Source organism: Dromiciops gliroides, chromosome 3 (genome assembly GCF_019393635.1).
Source record: "Dromiciops gliroides isolate mDroGli1 chromosome 3, mDroGli1.pri, whole genome shotgun sequence".
Taxonomy (NCBI): domain Eukaryota; kingdom Metazoa; phylum Chordata; class Mammalia; order Microbiotheria; family Microbiotheriidae; genus Dromiciops; species Dromiciops gliroides.
The window spans coordinates 444,580,176-444,601,512 of NC_057863.1; the positions used below are offsets into that span (position 1 = coordinate 444,580,176).

A 21,337-nucleotide genomic window follows, 5' to 3' on the forward strand; every position below is an offset into this window, starting at 1 on the left:
GACAGGCCAAGTACCTGAAAACTTAGTCCTTATAGCACTTGGGTTATCATCTAAGGCCTCAAACCTCTCCAACATAAGCACTTTACCTGAGGCCCTTTATATGATGAGGCACTGGGCCTTCAGATGTTCAGTCTGGTTTCTGGCTATTGCCTCCAAGTTTCCCAAGCATTTTATCCGTATTCTTCCATAAGTCATGTATATTAATAAATTCCAGTGTAGCCCTTTGTGCTGTTATATCAGCACAGAATCACCCCAAAAGTCTCAATACTGACTCAATCTATACTGACTCAGGCAGCACTGAAGCAGGACTTGCTATAACAATTCTACTGGTCCAAACCAACTGAATAATAGTAAGGAACTCAAATAACAACTTGTAGTGAGTTATAGGGTGACCATAACCAGGGCAGTCAGAAGAAATAGTTTTAAGACAAAACAAAGCCCAATTTCTGATGAGGTTCATTCGGGAACTTCTAGTAACAGGACATACTATTATAGAACTATGAGGGGAACTTTTCTGAGCAAAGGCATTAGGCTGCTTGTTCGGCAAATAAGAGACATGGAAAACTAACAAAGCCTGCAAATGACAACTACAATGAAGCAGTGACATATAAACATGGCTAAGGTTAAAAAAATTCTCACACAGAATGACAGTAGGTTTTTATTAACATATTTTACAATGTTGATTATTCCTAGTTTTGTATTTTCTGATTAATTATAAAGATTGATTTAGCATCTACAGTAATGTACTGTACTTAAATGATCATTCATACAAGATACCACACCAGTACATTTTTTTAATAATAATATACACACACATCACTCTAACTTGGACCTGTTATTTTTCAAAGTGGGCTTATAAATTGGGCTTATAAAAGTTATAGGGAAAATCAAAGTTATAGTTTAGCAGCATGCATGTATGTATTCAAGTACAATTTTCAACCAAGTGCTTTTTTCAAAATTTACTGGTGACTAATTCACCAATATCAAAATAAACACTATCAAATACCCAGATTTTTAAAGTTAAGGCTAATATTTTCACTTCACATCCATATGCACAACCATAAAACATTCCATTTTAAATATGTAATAATCAAATTCTGGATACATTATACCTTGTAAATAGAGCATCAGAGTTTCAACTACAGAATTATTCAAGTTCATGAGTCCTGTAATGGTATCATACTGGAGATGTAAATTAACATTTTGCTTATCAACCACACTTACAAAATGGCTTGGTATTCATAATGACCAATGCAAAAAAAAAAATATTACAGGCTGAACTTATGATACAGTATTTTAAAAAGTAGCAACATGTTGGAAAACACATAGCTATTCAGTTAGTGAAACAGAATCATTCTAGTCTTACAGAAAGTTATCTTAATATTTTGGAAATTTATATAAAAATAGCAAGCCATTACCATGTATTCTATTGTAGATCTAATGGTCATATCCCAAATGCTTTGGGCCTGTTTGGAAAATGCACTGTTCTATTTTCCTTATTTGGATGCTAGACTGTCATTTCTATCATTTTGATGTGCTATCATTCAATTAGATTGTAGAACATGGATCTGCTTTTATTTTTATATGTTTTATCACTAGATGTTTTTATCTTTTATTTTACATGTAAAAATTTTACAGAACAAGCTATGAAAGTCAAAAGTACCAGGAATTGTTTTGACAGCATTTTCTATGAAATAATCAACCAATGTCTGGATCATTTGAAAAATTGTTTGGTAGTGATATATTATGTGTTTTTGTATATACTCTCCCCCTATTACACAGACAGTGGATTTAAGCTCAATCCTTTTTATTCTTGCTGAGTTAAAAACACTATAAATATAAACTGTTTCTCCAGCATTCTTCCAAGAAGAATACCTAGATGCAGTCATTCAAACCAGGGCCATTTCTGTTGAGCCTTTTTTTTTTTCTTTTTAAAGGAAATCAAGCAGAAAAATCAGTGATTACTCTGCACAAATACAATACACATGAATCTCTTGAGCTGACAGGAAAGATCCAAAATCATGTTTCATTTTTATGACAGTCTGCATATTTCCAATTCAATCACTCAAACACATATCTGGGTTGAAAATGAAAGGCAGGCATGCATGGTTGTAATTAGAATCTGTCATGTTGTACAGTCTTAGAAAATTTGTATATATAGTAAAATCTATATATTACTACCACTAATAATTCACCCAATTGTAATGGCAAATTTTGTTTTTTGAAGGAGCAAAAAAAAAAAAAAGAGTATACCGTATTACATTAACAGTAGCAATCTAATTATTTTACAGCTATTTTATTTATTTACCTGGGGATAATATTTATGAAATTCCTGAGAATGAGTTAGGTTTTCAGCAAAGTCTGAAAGCTTTTAACAGACCTCTCACAATAAGTGGATTTTTTTAAAGTTCTACTGTTAGACCAACTTTTACTATACAATATCTCACATAAATCATGTTTTACAATTGTTGTCTAATTACATATGTAGCAAGCAAAAATCTCAAATCAACACAAGAAATGGAAAGAAAAAATGATGCAATATGTTTAGTAGATGCAAATTAAACACAAAGGATGTGGAAGCAGTAACCTGCAATAACTCAAATCCACTCAAAATATCAAAGAAATATTTCATCATATTATGGGGAGATCTCACTTTTAAATAATTTTGAGAACAACTTGTGCTTCTTATCAACTGTGGAATAAACAAAAAGCAGGAGTACCAAAGAAATTAAACTTTTCATGCCCTCCCAAAGATTTTTTTTTTAAGTTATAGTACCATTAATGTAGTATCAACAGCACCTAATTATTGAAAGGCTTAAAAAATGGCATGGTTTCATTTTTTTTCCAGTGAGTTAATTCCCCAAATTAAGTTAAAGCTTATCTTTGTAAAGCTGGATTCTTAGTAAAGGTGAAGGATGATATGGTGTGAAGCTGCAGGTAATAGATGATTTATAGCCCATTATAATGTGGACCCCATCTTTTATTGATGTGATCAAAAGTATGAGAAATCCACTGCTGTTCAAGAACTTTGTATCTTTCCTTGCAAATGTAGAGAGGTTTGCCACGTCTAGAAAGAAAAGTGAACATTAATACAATTAATACAGAGAAACTTAATTTGTCATTTCTGTTTGAGCTAATTCCTTATGACAATCAAATTACATAGCATTTTTTGTTTGTTTTGTTTTCTGGAACTTGGGGAACAAACACATGCTTATGAGAGGAAACAGCTCACAAAACTCAAATTACAAACAACTCGAATTAGTATCTTCAGAAATCCATACTATGAAATGCAATAAAGCTAGAACTAATAGAGTGACACTTATTTAACATACTTTTCCCATGTCAACAATTTTACATTAAATTCTGACACCTGGCCTAATGATACTTTATAGTGGTTTCCATATGTATTGGTTTAATAAGGGCAACCATCTTAATATCTTACCTAAGATCCCGGTCTTCTTCACCATGTGCATCCAGATAAACAGAACCCCAGAGACAGAAACGATGGCCTCGAATAATGATAATTACAGATGCATTGATCAAAAGGAATATTCCCGTTCCAGCACCACAGTTCTGAGAATGCTAAAAAATATATATATATATATATATTTTAATCCTATTAATGTACTAACAATTTCACAATAAAGTCAAAAGTGAACTATTCAAAAGTCTTCCAAATTTAGAAGTCCAGTCACTAAAGAGCATTTTTCTTTTTAGAAGATTTAATAGAAACAACTGAATATGCAATTCTCATGCTAAGACTTTATTTCATTATATGACATTTTTATTAAAGTACATTTGGGATATAAGTGAAAAATCACATTAGAATATTGGGTGATCCATTACCATGCAAATGCATGATTTACATAGTTCATCATTAAATAGTATGGAATATGAAAGGGAAAGGGAGAAAAAAACTAACAATCTTAAGGACTATTCCACTCAGCTTTTTCCTCAAGTACTATTCTTCTATCTTTCCTCTAGATGAAGAAAAAAAAAACATATCCCTTCTCTCTAAAGCAAAGATTCTTAACCTAGGGTCTCTGTGAACTTAAAAACAAATTATGATAAGTATATTTCAATATAATTGATTTCATTTGTAATCTTATGCATTTTGTCTTATGCATTTAAAAACATTACTGTGAGAAAATGTCTAGACTTCAGCAAACTGCCAAAGGTGTCCATAACACAAAAAAAGGGTAAGAATACTTGCTCTAAGTAACATCAGGTTATCTGAGTTTAGGTAACTCACTTGCACACCGATAAGTAAAAACTTTCTTTTTTAAAATGTTAGGTCTTTTGTTATTTCTTACCAGCACACATTCGCAATAACTTTGTTGTTTGCAGCAAAGTCCCTTCAGGCAGACAAAAGTACCACAAACAAGGCAAACAGCAGGATCTTTAGGAACTTTAGTGCAGACACTACAGGTTTTTCTGTGGTAGTACTGAAAGATGGTATTATAGTTCTCAGGCAACTGTAATAAATGTGGTAAATCCCATTTTGACTCCTGGATGAGCAAAACCTAAAACATTACCAAAAATTATTATTAAGACTATATGACCCTGTTATTGAAACCAAAGCCTAAATATTTTTCCCATACTTTTTTTTCCCAAGAAAGGAAGATATCCCCACAAACATAGGAAACAATAACATAATAAATTATATTATAAGAAAAAAATACCCTTTGAGCATGAAAAACATGCTTAAATAAATTCAGTTTCTTAATATGTAGCATTTTAACATAAAGATATGGATTAATGTGAAATTTCAAAATTCTGGAAGATTATAAAACCAAGTTTTATACTCTGTAATAAGTAATCAAAAGAGTTTATTGACTTTTTAAAAGGAAGTTCATGTTTTAATTAAATTTACAACAGGATGCTTTAAATCTGGCTTTTATACTTTCCTTTTTAAAAAATACACTATAACATTTGTTATAGCTCAATCTATTATTCTGACAGGTTAGACCAGGTCCTTTCTTCTAAAAAGGAATTATTATAGCTAGAAATAGCAAGAATGACTTCACAACATGAATGCAACCCCTGATACTAAAGGAATTCTATTGTTTTCTTCATATTCATAATTGGTTTATTCAAAAGTACTTGGAATATGCTTGCTCTGAAGCACTGTAAAAGGTTCCAGTCTTTTTATCTACCTCAATATAAATCTACTCAAACCTTAATACTTTTGGGTCACTCTGAAATGTGGTTAAATCTGATTGCCTGGATCGCAGTATACAGATAGGTTTCCCACTGCCAGACCATGTCTTAGACAAAAGCATGTATCCTTTCTACTGGAGTATTCCTTCAATAGTTTGTATGGTATTTATTAATAAACCCTGTAATTAGAGATGTGTGTCAGTATGATTATATTTCTTGAGAGCTGGACCCAGGCTAATTTAATCTTTTTAGACTATTTACTTAAATAAACAATACTGTTGCTTTTCCAGGGCGTACATATTCAACATAAAGAAGAGAACTCAAGAATTACTAAAATGGACAACTTCTGGTGGTTCATCCAAACACAAATTATATGCCAGAAGAAAATTAGAAAGCACTGACTAACAATAAAAGTTTAACTAGATCATGGTGTTCATGAAGAAGGGGAGTCTAGAAAGGTAGGATGAGTCCAGGTTGTGACAGGCTTTAAACTTCAGAAAAATGAGTCTACATTTGGGGGGGGGGGGTGAAGGGGGGGGGGCAATGGGGGTTAAGTGACTTGCCCAGCTACTAAGTGTTAAGTGTATGAGGCTGGATTTGAACTCAGGTAATCCTGAATCCAGGACCAGTGCTCTATCCACTGTGCCACCTAGCTGCCCCCTAAATGAGTCTACATTTAAATTTACAGCTAATAAACTGGGAGTAATGGGAATGACATGATCAGACCGGTGTTTTAGGAAAACACTTTCGCTACTGTACAGAGAGACTTGAAGCAGAGAGATCAATTAGGAAGCAACTGCAGTAGTCCAGCCTGGATAAGGTGACAATTCATGTGAGTGGAGCGAGGGAAACTTGTGGAGAGCTGTTGTAGAAGCAAAAGTGTCAAGACTGGCAACTGACTGAATATGTGGGGTGGGTGAGAATGAGGAATCTAAGGCAACTTTGAAACTGTAAACTCAAGGGGCTAGAAGGATGGTGTTATCTTTGATAAAAAGGAAGTTTGTAAGACAGATAGATTTGGCAGGGTGGAGTGGGAGACAATCTGTCTGTTTTGGCACGATGAGTTTGAGAGCTATATAGGACATTCTTGTTTGAAATATCCAAATTTGATTTTGTGGTATCTGAATGGAGAATATTACCAAAACAGAAATGATGAATGAAACCAAAGGAGATGATGAAGCCCTTAAAAGTATAGAGAGATAGAGCAATGGGGTCTCCACTCACAGTTGGGAGGTGGGATATTAATGATGATCCAGCAAAAGAGGCTGGGAAGAAGCAGTCAGACAAGAGAATCAGGAGAGAATTCTGTCCCAAAAACTCAGGGGAGAGATTATCTAGAAACGAAGTGTCCATCTGAAACTGCCCTTTCCAAAGTGACCAATAATCTCTTAAATGCCAAATCTAATGGTATTTTCTCTCTCCTCCTTAACCTCTCGAGGATTTAACACGGCTGACCATCTTCTTCTCATGCATATTCTCTTTTGTTTGCTTTTTGCAACACTGTTACCTTCAGATTCTTCTGCTACCTGTCTGACTTCTCTTTCTCAGTCCCCTTTGCTGAATCTTTATCCATGGGTGTCATCCAGGACTTTATTCTGGGACCTCTTCTCTCTTTTCACTCACTATATGCTTTCATTTTCATTTTCTCTATACACTCATCAGTTCCCATAGTTTCAATTATCAAATCCATACAGATGATTCACAGATCTATACAGCCAGCCTGAACTGCTTTCCTAGGTACCAGGCTCTCATCATAAAGAGCCTTTTATAACTAGATCTCTTGCAAACATGTCAAACTCAATGTATTTGAAACAGAACTCTTTATCTTTTCCCCTAAAAGCATTTCTCTTCCAGACTTCCTTTTTTTTCCTTTTAAACTACTGAGAGCAGCATCATCCTTCCAGTCACCTGAGTCTGTAACCTTAGCATCCTCCTCAACAACTTGTTTTCACCACTCATATCCATTTAGTTGCCAAATCTTGAGGTTTCAAGCTTTGCCTCTTTTATATATGCCCCCTTCTCTATACCCACACAGACAACACTCCAATTCAGGTTCATGCCATGTCTTGCCTCAACTACTACAATAGCTGGTCACTGATTTCCCTACTTCTAATCTCTACTCACCTGCATCCATCTTCTACACAGCTGCCAGTAGACTGGGGAATGCTACAGCTATAACTTAGCTAGATTTTAGTGAAACTTTCAAAAATTATCACATTTTATTCTTCTGGGAAAGACAGAGATATGATCTAGATAAAAATATATTTAGCTGATTTGGAGCTTGCTGAATGGCACTCTTCAGTGAAGTACCACAGAGACCTGCACTTGACTCTATGCTAATTAACCTTTTGATCAATGCTTTGAATAAAGGCAGAAATGACAGGCTTATCAAATATGCAGATCACTAAAGGCTATGAGGGATAGATAACACACTGGATGACAAAAAAACGACCCAAAGATATTCTGAAAGGCTAGAAAATAAGAACAGCTAGCATTTATACAGCACTTTAAGGTTTGCAATACATGTTACAAATATCACATTTGAGCTTCACAACAATCCTGGGAAGTAGGTTCTACTATTATATTAATTTTATCTCACAGATGAGGAAATTGAGGTTGATGGATTAAATGACTTGCTAATAAAACATAGTTAATAAATATCTCAGGCCAGATTTGAACTCTGATCTTCCTGACTCCATGTCCAATGCTCTGGCTATACCATCTAGTTGCATTAGAATACAACTGAATCTAAAAAGATATTTCATAGGGAAAAAATATATACATTCTTGCTCTTGAGTTCCAAAAAATCAATTTTACAATGTGATTAGGGAATATTTATTACACAGCAATTTATCTGGGGAAGATTTGGTAGGTTTTAGTGCAAGTTCAGTATGAATGAGTGTGATATGACAACCATAAAAGCTAGTGAAACTTGGGCTACATAAAGAGAGGCATAATTTCCAAAAATAAGGTGACAGTCATGCCACACCACTTTTGGAGTACTGCTTTTAGTTCTGAGTGTCACAGCTTGGAAAGGACACTGATATGCTGGAAAACATATAGGAGAACAACAAAGATGTTGAAAAGCCTTGGTCTATGACACATAAAAAATGGTAGAAGGAACTGGGGGTATTTAGCTTGGAGAAGTGAAGACTCATGAGGTAAAGGATTGTTCTTGTTGTTCAGGTCTTTCAGTCATGTCTGACTTTTCTTGACCCCATCTGGGGTTTTCTTGGCATAGATACTAGAGAGGTTTGTCATTTCCTTCTCCATTTTACAGCTCACTTTACAGATGAGAAAACTGAGGCAAACAGCATTTAGAGACTTGCCCAGGGTCACACTGCTAGGAAATGTCTGAAGCTGGATTTGAACGCAGGAAGAGGAGTGTTCCTGACTCCAGGCCCAATGCTCTATCCTCCATGCCACCTAGCTGCTAAATGTCTTTCATGTAGTAGGGGGATTATACTCATTCTCTTTCGTTTCAGAAGGCAAAACTAAGAACAATGGGTGAAAGTTAACAAGAGACACACTTAAAATCAACATGAGAAAAAAAACATTCTAAAATGTGAGCTTTCTAAAAGTGGAATGAGTTGCCTTGAATGGTGGCAGATGGGGCTGGGGGCAGAATGGAGTCATTTGTATTCTGCACGGTATTTTATAATAGAGTTGGAGTTTTTTTGGAAGTAGGAGTTAGATTAGATGGCTACTAATAATGTCACTTAACATCTCAAAATTGAATGAGCCTGTGAAGTATCAGACCAACAACTTTTTATAAATTTCCTACCTCAAAATATGAAAACTATAGCAATATACTTACATATTTCATCACAATTTACTTAGGATATATGCATCCAGCTGCATATAAAAATTAGAAACTGAATTTTGTAATATGAGTTCATTTTACTATTAAACAGTGCGATCCAAATCCTAGCTATAATGGATAAAATTGTGAGCTTACTCATATAAAAACATGGACTGCAGGAACCCCACATAATGATTGTATCACTTAATATTTAAATATAACAATCCAACAGATTCCGTGGAGCAAAAGTCCCCTCTGTAACTGTTTTTTTTTTTAATGAGCAAATCCTATTATCAAAGAGGTGAAAAATAATATGAAACACTACTAAAATATGGGTTTTCTCTTGTCAAGCAAAGCCATTTTTATTCAGTTCTTTCAAACATTGATTATTATCAAAGAATTGTAAATTACTTTATTTATCTCTTACCCACTAGTAAATGGCCAGGATGCCAAGCAATTTCTTCTTTCTTTACATACCTTTACTTGTTCTGCATGTCTTTCAGAAAATGAAGTTACTTCAAAGCACCACTGAGGTATGATGTCAAATGCTGGAACAGGCCAGTCAAGGCAGGAGGCGCTGGTGAATGGATGAGCTGTTTGACTAAAAGATGGTAGAAGCCCCAAGCAGCTAGCAAGAACGGTAAATTCTTCTTCTTCCTTTTCAACATCAAACAGAAAATTCTCACATCATTTTGTGAAGTGTATTTCTTATTATAATAGAACGTGTGTATTATCCTTCTTTATCAATGAATGTGGGATAGTAAAAGGTCAATCTTCTGGCAGAACCAGCTGAAGAAAAATGAGATGAGAAAGAAAAAAGTTGTTCCTAGATATGCTATCTCCATTCTGCTCAAAATATTATCCTCCAAAATTTAATTAATGAGGGAACAAAATATAAAAATATGCTTTTATAATTCAGTTTGTACTATAACACTCTGAGAATTGATCATTTCACCCACATGAATACAGCTTATACTGTTGCAAGCCACAGCCCCTCTACAACTTCTAAGATGTTTTTCTGAATTGCTGCGCCAGAAAAATTAGTTACCTCACACAAACTGATGATCGGCCTCTCCAAACTTAGCTAGACGTCTTCAAATAACAGACACTGAGATCACTGAGCAAACACCCAAAGTTATTCAAGCTTAGTAAGACGTGCCAGAGTTTAAGATCTATTGGCATTGCCTTTGAGAATCCAAGATCCTTTCCATGCAATACTGCAGAACTTGAGTAGGACTTCAGTGGAAAAATAATGATACATTTTTAAAAATAGCATTGGATTTAATAATGTTTATCTATAAAGAACTAAATAATTGGTTTCCAGAACATATTTGGCCCCAAACATTTATCCAAATATGGGAAGCTGTCACAAACACAGATACCCTTATAGAATTTGCCTACAAAATCTGATTAAGCACAGGTACAGATAAAAGCTGTGTTGAATCAGAAAGATAGGTAATTACAGGATCTTAATGGAGCTGGTAGGAGTTGGGAGAGTGGGCTAAAGAGTCTAAGTATTGAGAGCCTGTCGGGATCAAAGAAAAGATAATAATCTTAGAGACTATTGCTTTTCATAAATTTCCACAGGAGAGCTACCTTTAGTCACTATAGTCAGAAAAGGGTCAGTAAAAGAAATGGAATTAGAGCAAAACAGCTAAGTGCATCAAGAAAATTAAAGTTATTAAATATGCCATAGGACAATTCCTAGAGCAACAAGAAAATTAAAGTTATTATTAAAATATTTTCATCATTTACTATTTAGCAAATATTAAATATGCATTTCACATTTGCTCCATTCTAGTATACCACCTTTTATGCTTCCTTTTTCCCATATATTATAATTGTAGTTATTTATTCAACTAGCTTCAAATATGTTTCTCAAATTTTACTGAAGAAACATGTCTACTTGTTTATTTTCTGGATGAGAGAATTCACATTAAAAGAGTTATTCAAAAAAGGCTGTTGCTTTCAAATACAGGCAGAACAAAAATAAAGAATGATATAAAATGCTAAAAAAATAAGTAATAAATTGAAAAATACTTTTTAAAAAGACTTAATATAAGCATATAATGGATGCTATTTTCAATGCTCCTCCAAATGCTCAGAAAAGTGGAAAAAATGTATAAAACAGAAGAATTTTTTTTTTTAAAGATTTAAAAGGACCAGGGAATACTGACCCCCCCCCCGCGCCTCTCTCTCTCTCACTCACACACACACACACACGTGCATACATATATATATATGCATATACAAACATGCAAGTATTATACTTTTAAATTTATATGTGTATGTTTATGTTACATATGTGTAATATAAAGATTTTTTTCTCAGTGAAATTATATCATGTCTTAATTATCTCTTATTCTGTACTAGTACCTGGCAATCCATTTTAATGGCTCTCCAATCTCACCCTTATGGGTACTTCTCCATCAGTGCAAGTAACAAGTCCTTCATATCCACCCTTCTCATCCTACGATTTTCATCCATATTGGATACACCCAAGATGATGGAGGGCTTCTGGTTCCCTTAGATATGAAGGGTGTCAATGGAATACACAGACCATCTCCAGTACTCCAGTAGATCTGTGATGTCCTTGATGTGAGTATTCACCTCAACAATGAAAATCACAACTTCTCTGTGCCTGATTATCCTACATGACTCTTGTCCAAATCCAGCCAACGTTCAAGGAATCTTCCCCAAGATTTCCTGACATCAAGTGGATACCGGTGACGTTTGTGTGCCATTAATAGGTTATCTCTAGATCTCAATATATGCTTTATGCTATTCAAACTGAATAATTGCCTATTTGAAATGTCTTAAAGCCCATCTACTCATCATGCCCACTATTGTGCTTCTCTATCCTCAACTTCAGTTCTTTAAAGACTGTAGCATTTCATGACTTATAGGTATAGAATAACAGCAGGAGAATACTTTTTCCCTCATGTTTTCTCATCCCCATTCCTCTCAACTTGATCATACACATGTCCTAATCCAACCTTCCTCTTTGAAATTCCCATTCCACAATGAGCAATGTCTTTTTTCCCCTGGAATTCTTTTTCTAATAATCTTCCTATCTGCTGGCCCTCACTTGCTTCCCTCTGATGATACTGCATCCCCAGATAGCCTCTTTAGCACTAGATGTACTTTTTTAAAAAAAATACAGTAATGGGGGGGGGGGAGAGAGAGAATTCATGCAAGGGTAGAGCCAGAACATTCCTTGTTCTGTGTTGTCACTTCTAGCCTCTCCCTTTACCTCCTCCACCAAGTAACCTTCCCACTTTTGAAGTCCACTCAATCAAAAATATGGTAGCCATAGTACCAAACCCCAGTTCATTCTCTCTAGATTTCCTTCTGTTTCATATATAAAACATCCCATCGACTGTCTCTTTGTCTTTGTACTGGTCATCCTCTGTGCCTGTAATGCATTCCTTCCTTAGAATCCCCTTCTTTCTTTAAGATGCAGCTTAGGCATCGTCTTCTGCATGAAGTCATTCCTGATCTCCCCAACCACCAGTGTCCCTCTCAAACTTTTGTAGTTCTTCTTGTTGTTCTGTCGTTTCAGTCATGCCTGACTCTTTGTGAACACATTTAGGTTTTTCTTGGCAATGATACTGGAATGGTTTGCCATTTCCTTCTCCAGATCATTTTAGAGATGAGAAAACTGAGGCAAACAGGGTTAAATGACTTGCCAAGGGTCACCCAGTTAGCGTTTGAGGCCAGATTTGAACTCAGATTTTTCTGACTCCAAGCCCAACCCTTTATCCACTATGCTGCCTCTCAAACTACTTTTTATTTAACCACTTTGTATATATTTATATTTACTAACTTTATGTTTATGATATATATATATATATTCATACTTGTCTTCTCCATTATAATGTATGCTTCTTTTTAGTAAGAATTACTTCATTCTTTGTACTAGTATACTGTAAGGGGCTAAAATTCTAGCTAGTCTGTCTAAAATATCTAATGGGTGGTCACCAATAAATTATAAGCTTTACAAGAGTTAGGCATTTATTAAGGAGAATAAGAATTTGGTGAAGAGAGAGAGAAAGAGGCCTAGATTCAGCTATCTATCTCAGGAAGCCCGAATTTCTGCTCCACTCTCCATGAGAGTCCTGACGAAAGAAATCGAGAGAACCTACCTCGCCCCTTCTTCCTCCCACAAACCTCCTGTGAAACTGGGAACATCCCATCCACAGGCACACACAGCTCCAAGCTAATTGGCTGGTAGCTTTGATAGACAGTACCCACGAACAAACGTCACTTCCTGACACCAAGGAAAAGCCACATGGCTTGCCCTCAGATGCCTTCTCCTCATGGTGGAGCTTTCCTACTGTAACTCTCCAGCAGGTGGCGTCACTCCAATCGTTATAATACCTACCATCTAGAATTGTACACATAGCAGCTGCTTAATAAATAGCTGTTGACTTTTTAACCAAATTTGATATTCTACCTCAAATCTTCCTGTATTTGCACAAGCCATTCTCTAGGCCTGAAATGCATTCTCTCCTCACCTCTGTCAAAATCCTTACCTTCCTCCTCCCCCCCCCCCCAAATCCTCATCTTCCTTAAAGGCTTAATTTAGGTACCAATTATTCCTTCAAGCCTGTTTTGATTCCCTCAGCTGTTAATATTCTCTCTCCCCCAAATCAGTTTGTATTTATTTATCTGTTTACATGTTGTACTTTGCCCCCAGGATAATGTAAAATCTTTGAAGGCAGGAAGTGTTCATTTTTGTCTTTTTATACAGATGAACTAACCTAGTACCTTATACATATTAGGCACCTGGTGTTTGTTGAAATGAAAAACAAAAGGAAAATACTCTTAACCACAATCCATTTAAAATAGGATCCCTATTCTATATAGTTTAGTTGAGATTTTATCCAAAAAGGAAACCTCTATACTTAAGATATAAGTAAGGGCAATGTGACCAATTAGCAAATTAAAGAATTCATCTCTGGATTCAAAAGGTTTATTAGAAGAGACACAATTTCTTCATCTATAAGATGGACATACTATGAACTATGAACCACTTTAACAAATATCAAGAGTTATATAGGGGCAGCTAGGTGGCGGAGTAGATAGAGCACCAGCCCTGGAGTCAGGAGGACCTGAGTTCAAATCTGATCTCAGACACTTGACACTTACTAGCTGTGTGACTCTGGGCAAGTCACTTAATCTCAATTGCCTCACCAAAAAAAAAAAAAAAAAAAGAGTTATATACTTTATTTTAATAAGATAACAATAAGTATATGTATACACATATATATGTACATATGTGTAGCATGTATATATGTGAGTGTGAGAGAGTGTATGTGTCTGAACACTAAAATTATTTACCTTAAAAAAAAACATGGACAGAATAGTTAAGAAAATATGCAATCAGTGAAGGGGCAGCTAGATGGCATAGTGGATAGAGCACCAGCCCTGGAGTCAGGAGTACCTGAGTTCAAATTTGGCCTCAGACACTTAACACTTACTAGCTGTGTGACGCTGAGCAAGTCACTTAACCCCAATAGACTCACTAAAAAAAAAAAAAAAAGCAAAAAAAAAGCAATCAGAATTGAATAGAAAAAGGAGAAAACATAAAGGGAATATATTTTAACATAAAATCTTCTATAGAAGTATGGGAAATGAAAGATGGGGTAAATCAATGAAAGAAAAGAGCATAAATAAGAAAATTTAAAGCCTGTAGAGAAAAATTAAAGCTTGCTTGAGATCTATATCTGTCTAGTGACAAAAAGATATAATTTATAAAACCAAAAAAGGCCAATGTAAATAAAATATTAGAGGGGAAAAAAAGATGAAACTGTAATCATGGTATTTTAGATTAATGATAAGAATTAGGCAGGGCACAGAAAAGGAACTGGTAGCAAACAAGAAAAAAAATTCTACTTTTTATAAAATGAATGATGAAACCAACTGAAAAGAAATCATAAAACAATAAAGAGCTACCCAAAGCCTTTAAAGATGAAAACTGAAGGGGGGCGGCTAGGTGGCACAGTGGATAAAGCACCGGCCCTGGATTCAGGAGTACCTGAGTTCAAATCCGGCCTCAGACACTTGACACTTACTAGCTGTGTGACCTTGGGCAAGTCACTTAACCCCCATTGCCTCACAAAACAAAACAAAAAGATGAAAATTGTAAAACACCAAGAAAAGAAACAGATATCACTCAGTTAACTGTTTTCTAAGTAGTGTAATAAAAAGAAAGCTAGCCTTTCTTTTTTTTTTCTTTTTTTCCCAGAGACCTGGAGTTGAAAGGGTTGTTGTAAATATAACATTCTGTAAATCCTCCAACTACTATCCATATGCGATGATTATTGTAGTTAGGAAAAGGAATTATATCTTTAGACAAAGAATTAAACTAAATGAGGATTGCCCAAAATGCACTGTTAAGGAAATATAGGACAGACACAAGCAATTTAGTTTGGACAAACAGAATCTATTCTATGTATTTCCACTCCTAACTGAAACTACTTTGAGTATACAAGGTACAACTTAAAAGGGCTGATAGCAAAATGGTCCAAACTTTAACTTCTTGGGAAGGACATGAGGAGAGCCGAACATAAATAAGGGGGGGGGGGGGGAGAGGAGAATGAGCATTTATTAAACTCCTACTCTGTGCCTGTGCCAGATGCTGTACCAAGCATTGCACAATGATTTTCTCATTTGATCCTTACAACAACCCTGGGAGGTAGGTGCTATATTTTATTACCATTTAACAATTGAGGAAACAGAAGAAGTCAAGGATTAAGTGACTTGCCCAGGGTGCTACAGCTACTAAGTGTCTGAGATGGATTTGAACTCAAGTCTTCCTGACTCTAGGCCCAGTGCTCTAGCTACTGCAGGACAATGAGGGTTAAGTGACTTGCCTGGGGTCACACAGCTAGTAAGTGTTAAGTGTTTGAAGCTGCATTTGAACTCAGGTCCTTCTGAATTATACAGAGTGGATGAAGCTTAATCTGAAAGGGAAAGCATTAGCAGCTAGGGAAACAAAGAAGGGCCTCTTATGGAAGATGGGATTTGAGCTGAGTCCTAAAAAATAGCCTGGAAAATTAAGAGACATGCGTGATATTTTCAAGGTACAATAAGTAGGCTAATGTAGTTTAACAGTGGAATGTGAGGAGAGGAACAAGGTATAAGAAGGCTGATGTATTTCAACCTAAAGGTGAAAGGGAACCACTGAAGTTCAAAGAGTGGGAGATGAGGGTGAGAAGGCTGTTACAAGGTCAGATCTACATTTTAGGAAGATCACCTGAGGGGAGGATGGATTACAGAGTAGAGAGAAGAGGAAGGGAAGTCCAGCTGAGAAAAGATGAGAGCCTTGGGGGCAGCTAGGTGGTGCAGTGGATAAAGCACTGGCTCTGGATTCAGGAGGACCTGAGTTCAAATCCTGCCTCAGACACTTGACACTTACTAGCTGTGTGACCCCAGGCAAGTCACTTAACCCTTATTGCCATGGGGGGGAAAAAAAATGAGAGCCTCAACTAGGGTTATGATATTATAAGTGGCATAGAAGATGGCACCATGGCTATGAGGAGCGAAAGTGGAGAATGCTGAGTATGTACTGCTTTCTCAAGGAGTTTACACACAAAGAAGAAGAGGGAAGGAGAACAAAAGCTAGCTAGGATGGTTGGATCAAGCTGAGGTTTTCTAAGGATGGAATAGAAAGAGGATATTTGTGGGCAGCAGAGAAGGAACCAATATACAGGGTGACTTTGAAGATCAGACAGAGTAGGGATAATAGCCAATTTGCTAGAGAAATGAGGAGAGGATGGGCCCAAGGGTAAACCTAAAGGGGTCTGTCTTGGCAAGAAGAAAGGTCACACAGTAGTAAATTACTTCAGTAATCTATTCTTTGATAAACCCAAAGACTCCAGCTTCTGGAATAAAAACTCACTATTTGACAAAAACTTCTGGGAAAACTGGAAGATAATATGGCAGAAACTAGGCATAGACCAAAATCTTATACCATATACCAAAATAAGGTCAAAATGGATACCTGATTTAGATATAAAGGGTGATACCATAAGTAAATCAGGAGAGAAAGGAATAGGTTACCTTTCAAATATATGAAGAGAAGAATTTATGATCAAACAAGAGATAGAGAATATTATGAAATGCAAAATGTATGATTTTGATTACATTAAATTTAAAAGTTTTTATACAAACAGAAGCAATGCATCCAAAATTAGAAGGGAAGCAGAAAGCTGAGAAACAATTTTTACAGACAGTATTTCTGATAAAGGTCTCATTTCTAAAATAAAAAGGGAACTAAATCAAATTTATAAGAATGCAAGTCATTCCCCAGTTGAGAAATGGTCTAAGGCTATGAACAGGCAGTTTTCAGATGAAGAAATCCAAGCTATCTATTGCCATATGAAAAAATGCTCTAAATCACTACTGATTAGAGAAATGCAAATTAAAACAACTCTGAGGTACCACCTCACACCTATCATATTGGCTAATATAACAAAAAATGAAAGTAATAAATGTTGGAGAAGCTGTGGAAAAACTGAAACACTAATGTATTGTTGGTGGAGCTGTGAACTGATCCAACCATTCTGGAGAGCAATTTGGAACTATACCCAAAGGGTTATAAAACTGTGCATAGCCTTTGACTCAGCAATAACACTATTAGGTCTTTATCCCAAAAAGATTATAAAAAAGGGAAAAGGACCCACATGCACAAAAATATTTATAGGTGGTTCTTTTTGTGGTGACAAAGAATTGGAAAATGAGGGGATGGCCATTAAATGGGGAATGGCTAAACAAGTTGTTGTATATGAATGTAATAGAATACTATTGTGCTGTAAGAAATGATGAGCAGGGGCGGCTAGGTGGCACAGGGGATAAAGCACCAGCCCTGGATTCAGGAGTACCTGAGTTCAAATCCGGCCTCAGACACTTAACACTTACTAGCTGCCTGACCCTGGGCAAGTCACTTAACCCCAATTGCCTCACTTAAAAAAAAAAAAAATGATGAGCAGGCAGATTTCAGAAAAACCTGGAAAGATTTACATGAACTGATGCTGACTGAAATGAGCAGAACCAGGAGAACACTGTACTCAGTATCAACAACATTGTGTGATGATCAACTGTGATAGACTTAACTCTTCTCAGCAAGACAATGATCCAAGATAATTCCAAAGGACTCATGATGGAAAATGCTCTCCACATCAAGAAAAAAGAACTATGGAATCTAGATGCCAATGAACTATACTCTTTCTACTTTTTTTTGTTTTTTTCTTTTGTGAGGTTTTCCCCTTTTGCTCTGATTCTTCTTTCACAACATGACGAATGCAGAAATATGTTTAATGTGACTGTACATATATAACTTATATCAGACTGCTTGCTGCCTTGGGGAGGGGGAAAGGAAGGGAGGGAGGGAGAAAAATTTGGAACTAGAAATCTTATAGAAACAAATGTTGAGGGGGCAGCTAGGTGGCGCAGTAGATAAAGCACCAGCCCTGGATTCAGGAGTACCTGAGTTCAAATCTGGCCTCAGACACTTACTAGCTGTGTGACGCTGGGTAAGTCACTTAACACTCATTGCCCACCCCCACACACAAAAAAGTTGAAAACTATCTCTACATGTAACTAGAAAATAATACAATACTTTTATGATTAAAAAAGAAGAAGAAAGGGGCAGCTAGGTGGCACAGTGGATAGAGCACCGGCCCTGGAGTCAGGAGGACCTGAGTTCAAATCTGACCTCAGACACTTGACACTTACTAGCTGCGTGGCCCTGGGCAAGTCACTTAATCCCAATTGCCTCACCAAAAAAAAAAATCTAAAAAAGAAGAAGAAAAGTCGCCTCTTCACCTGAGACCAGAATGAAAAAGGAGATAGCAGAGAAAGATGCCTAAGTGATGTGATATGAGGAGAGCACACAGTAATTTTTCAGTGTGTAACGACTGGAATGTCGCCACCTGCTGGAGACTTACTGTAGGAAAGCTTCGCCATGAGGAGAAGGTGCCTGAGGGCAAGACATGTGGCTTTTCTTTGGTGTCAGGAAGTGACATTTGCTTGTAGGAGGAAGAGGGGGTGAGGCTAGCACTCTCACTCTCTTTCCTGAGGACTCTGGTGGAGAGCGGAGCTAAAGATGCGCTCTCCCTTTGATAGATAGATGAATCTATGCTTTTCTCTTTCTTTTCACCAAATTCTTATTCTCCTTAATAAATGCTTAAAAGTCTAACTCTTGCTAAAGCTTATAATTTATTGGTGACCACTCATTAGATATTTTAGACAGTTTAGCTAGAATTTTAGCCCCTTACAAGTGAATACATGAAGTGATATCCTTGGCTTTGACTATCAGGTTTGTGGGAGATGGTACAGTTAAAGCCTTCAAGAAACATAAGAGGATTTGAACTAGTTACCATAGAAAGTAGAAAATCAATCAGGGTGAAATAGAATGCTTGACTTGAAGTGGTGAGGGCCCAGGGAAAATTATAAACATAAATGTGTAGTGGGCCCAGGAAGCACTGTATCATGATTTCCTCAAGCTCTGTTCAACAGTACATGAATATGTTAAGGAAGCACATGAAAATGGTTGAGGAAGAGTGACAATGGGGAGCAAGGAATACTTTAACTCCCAGACCAAAACTAGTGAGTCTGGAAGTATGAGAGAAAATCATGACTGGAAATGGAAGTGGTAACATCAGTTGGGAGTCATGTATCAGTGAGCGTCAGGAGAATGAGAAACAAAGAGGTTTACAATGAAAAGAAGCTTGTTAATTATGGAGGAGGTATTCCAAAGGGCATAGTGAAAAGCATATGTATATTTGAAGTGAGACCTTGCTGATAGTGGAGGCTAGGGAATGAAGTTTGTACTTCAACAGAGAGGGCTTAGGATCATAGGGATGGGGGTGAGTAAAAGGGGATAAGAGATGCTAACAATTTAGCAGTGACTCCAGACAAAATATGGATATTAGATTTTCCCAAACCCCTGCTAATCATACCTGACAGCTTGGTAAATCTCCTCCAAAAAGGTGATGTTGAAGAAGGCTGGTGATCCTGAGAAAAGGTAAGCAGAACTGCTGTAAATATCTTTCTATCTTATCAGGAGACCAGGCAATAGGATTAACCTAAAGTAGAAAAAAAAAATTTAATTAGAAAATTGACTTGGTAATATAGGAGGCGGGAACAGGGAAGAAGTTCTGACTGTAATTTTATTGGTGTAGGGAATTCCCAGTATGGAAACTCCTTTCACTGATGCAGATCAGCAAGACACCTGCAACTTATAGTCTTATTTAGAAAGTGCCTGAGGCACAGAGAAGTTAAACTGGTCATACTGGTAGTGTAACTAAGACACATCTCATGAAATAAAATGTGTTAACAAAAATCGAATGAGAGTGATATTTTAAATTTATGAAAAATAAATACCATTCCAAGCTCTTCAGTTTCTCCTTCAAGGTACAGCTTCCCTTTAGACAGTTCACTTATCACAAGGCTCAGTAAAACCTCCCAAGACTTTTCAGCATTGCATGTATTCTAGAAGAAATAAAAATAAAGTATTAATTGAGACAGCCAATATAATTTGAGCCATAAAATTTGCACTGCACTGATTGTTGGTTTTGGTAGAGTAGAACTGTGATTACATTTTTATTCTAAACAAATTAACCTCCCTTTCTTGAAAATTAAATCACATACAAGATATGCTATATTTAAAATAAAACAGAAAGGAATGCTACAAGTCAAAAATTCAATTTCACTCTAATTAAATAAAATATACATGTAATATAGATAATTAGTATAAAGAGCTCAAATTTAAATAATACTGACTTGTACATTAATATTTATTTTACAAGTAGAAAAATAGAACTGTAAGCTGTAAATTTAAGTTTAGGAAATATAGTTATTGCATATATGAAATTCACATTTTTATAATTTTAGGGCTACAGAAGACTCATGTAAATTTTAATAAAATCTAAATTGGGTAAGAAATAAGTGAACCAGGCCACTCACTGCTGTACTAACAACAAAGACACTGCAAAACAATATAAAAACAGAATGGAAATAATGAGTAGCCATTACTGATTTTTCCTCCTCTTCCTCCAAGTTATAGTCTCTATTTTGCCCCTATTTATATTCTACTTTATACCGTGTACTGTTGCCTCATGTATGTTAAGTATTATTTCCAGAATTAAAACATTTTGAGCACTGTCTGTTTGAAACTTCTTCTTGTATCCCTCATAGCACAGAATACATTGTTCAATAGATTTTTGTTGATTATCAAAACCTACTCAGTACTGGATTGTGTTGCCAGTTTAATCTTTATTTGAAACTTCCTTCTATTAAATCTGGAAATGTAGTTTGGAGCCAGGTTGTGAAGGGCTTTAAATCTTGGAGAATTTTGTACTTGATTTT

The 21,337-nt window shown here is 36.0% G+C and overlaps 1 protein-coding gene across 8 annotated transcripts in view; it reads right to left on the bottom strand.

Annotated features, from left to right (window-relative positions):
- Positions 1-645: 645 nt before the first annotated feature.
- Positions 646-21,337, bottom strand: part of UBR3 (ubiquitin protein ligase E3 component n-recognin 3) — a 283,992-nt gene continuing 263,300 nt past the window's right edge. For all 8 annotated transcript variants that reach the window (XM_043992858.1, XM_043992853.1, XM_043992859.1 and 5 more), the window contains 6 exons: positions 20,354-20,461; positions 19,930-20,055; positions 9,440-9,619; positions 4,314-4,523; positions 3,443-3,582; positions 646-3,067 (listed from right to left, as the gene is read on the bottom strand). In XM_043992858.1, the coding sequence (XP_043848793.1) occupies positions 2,950-3,067; positions 3,443-3,582; positions 4,314-4,523; positions 9,440-9,619; positions 19,930-20,055; positions 20,354-20,461 (882 nt within the window). In that variant the 3' untranslated portion in view covers positions 646-2,949. The remainder of the gene's footprint in view (positions 3,068-3,442; positions 3,583-4,313; positions 4,524-9,439; positions 9,620-19,929; positions 20,056-20,353; positions 20,462-21,337) is intronic.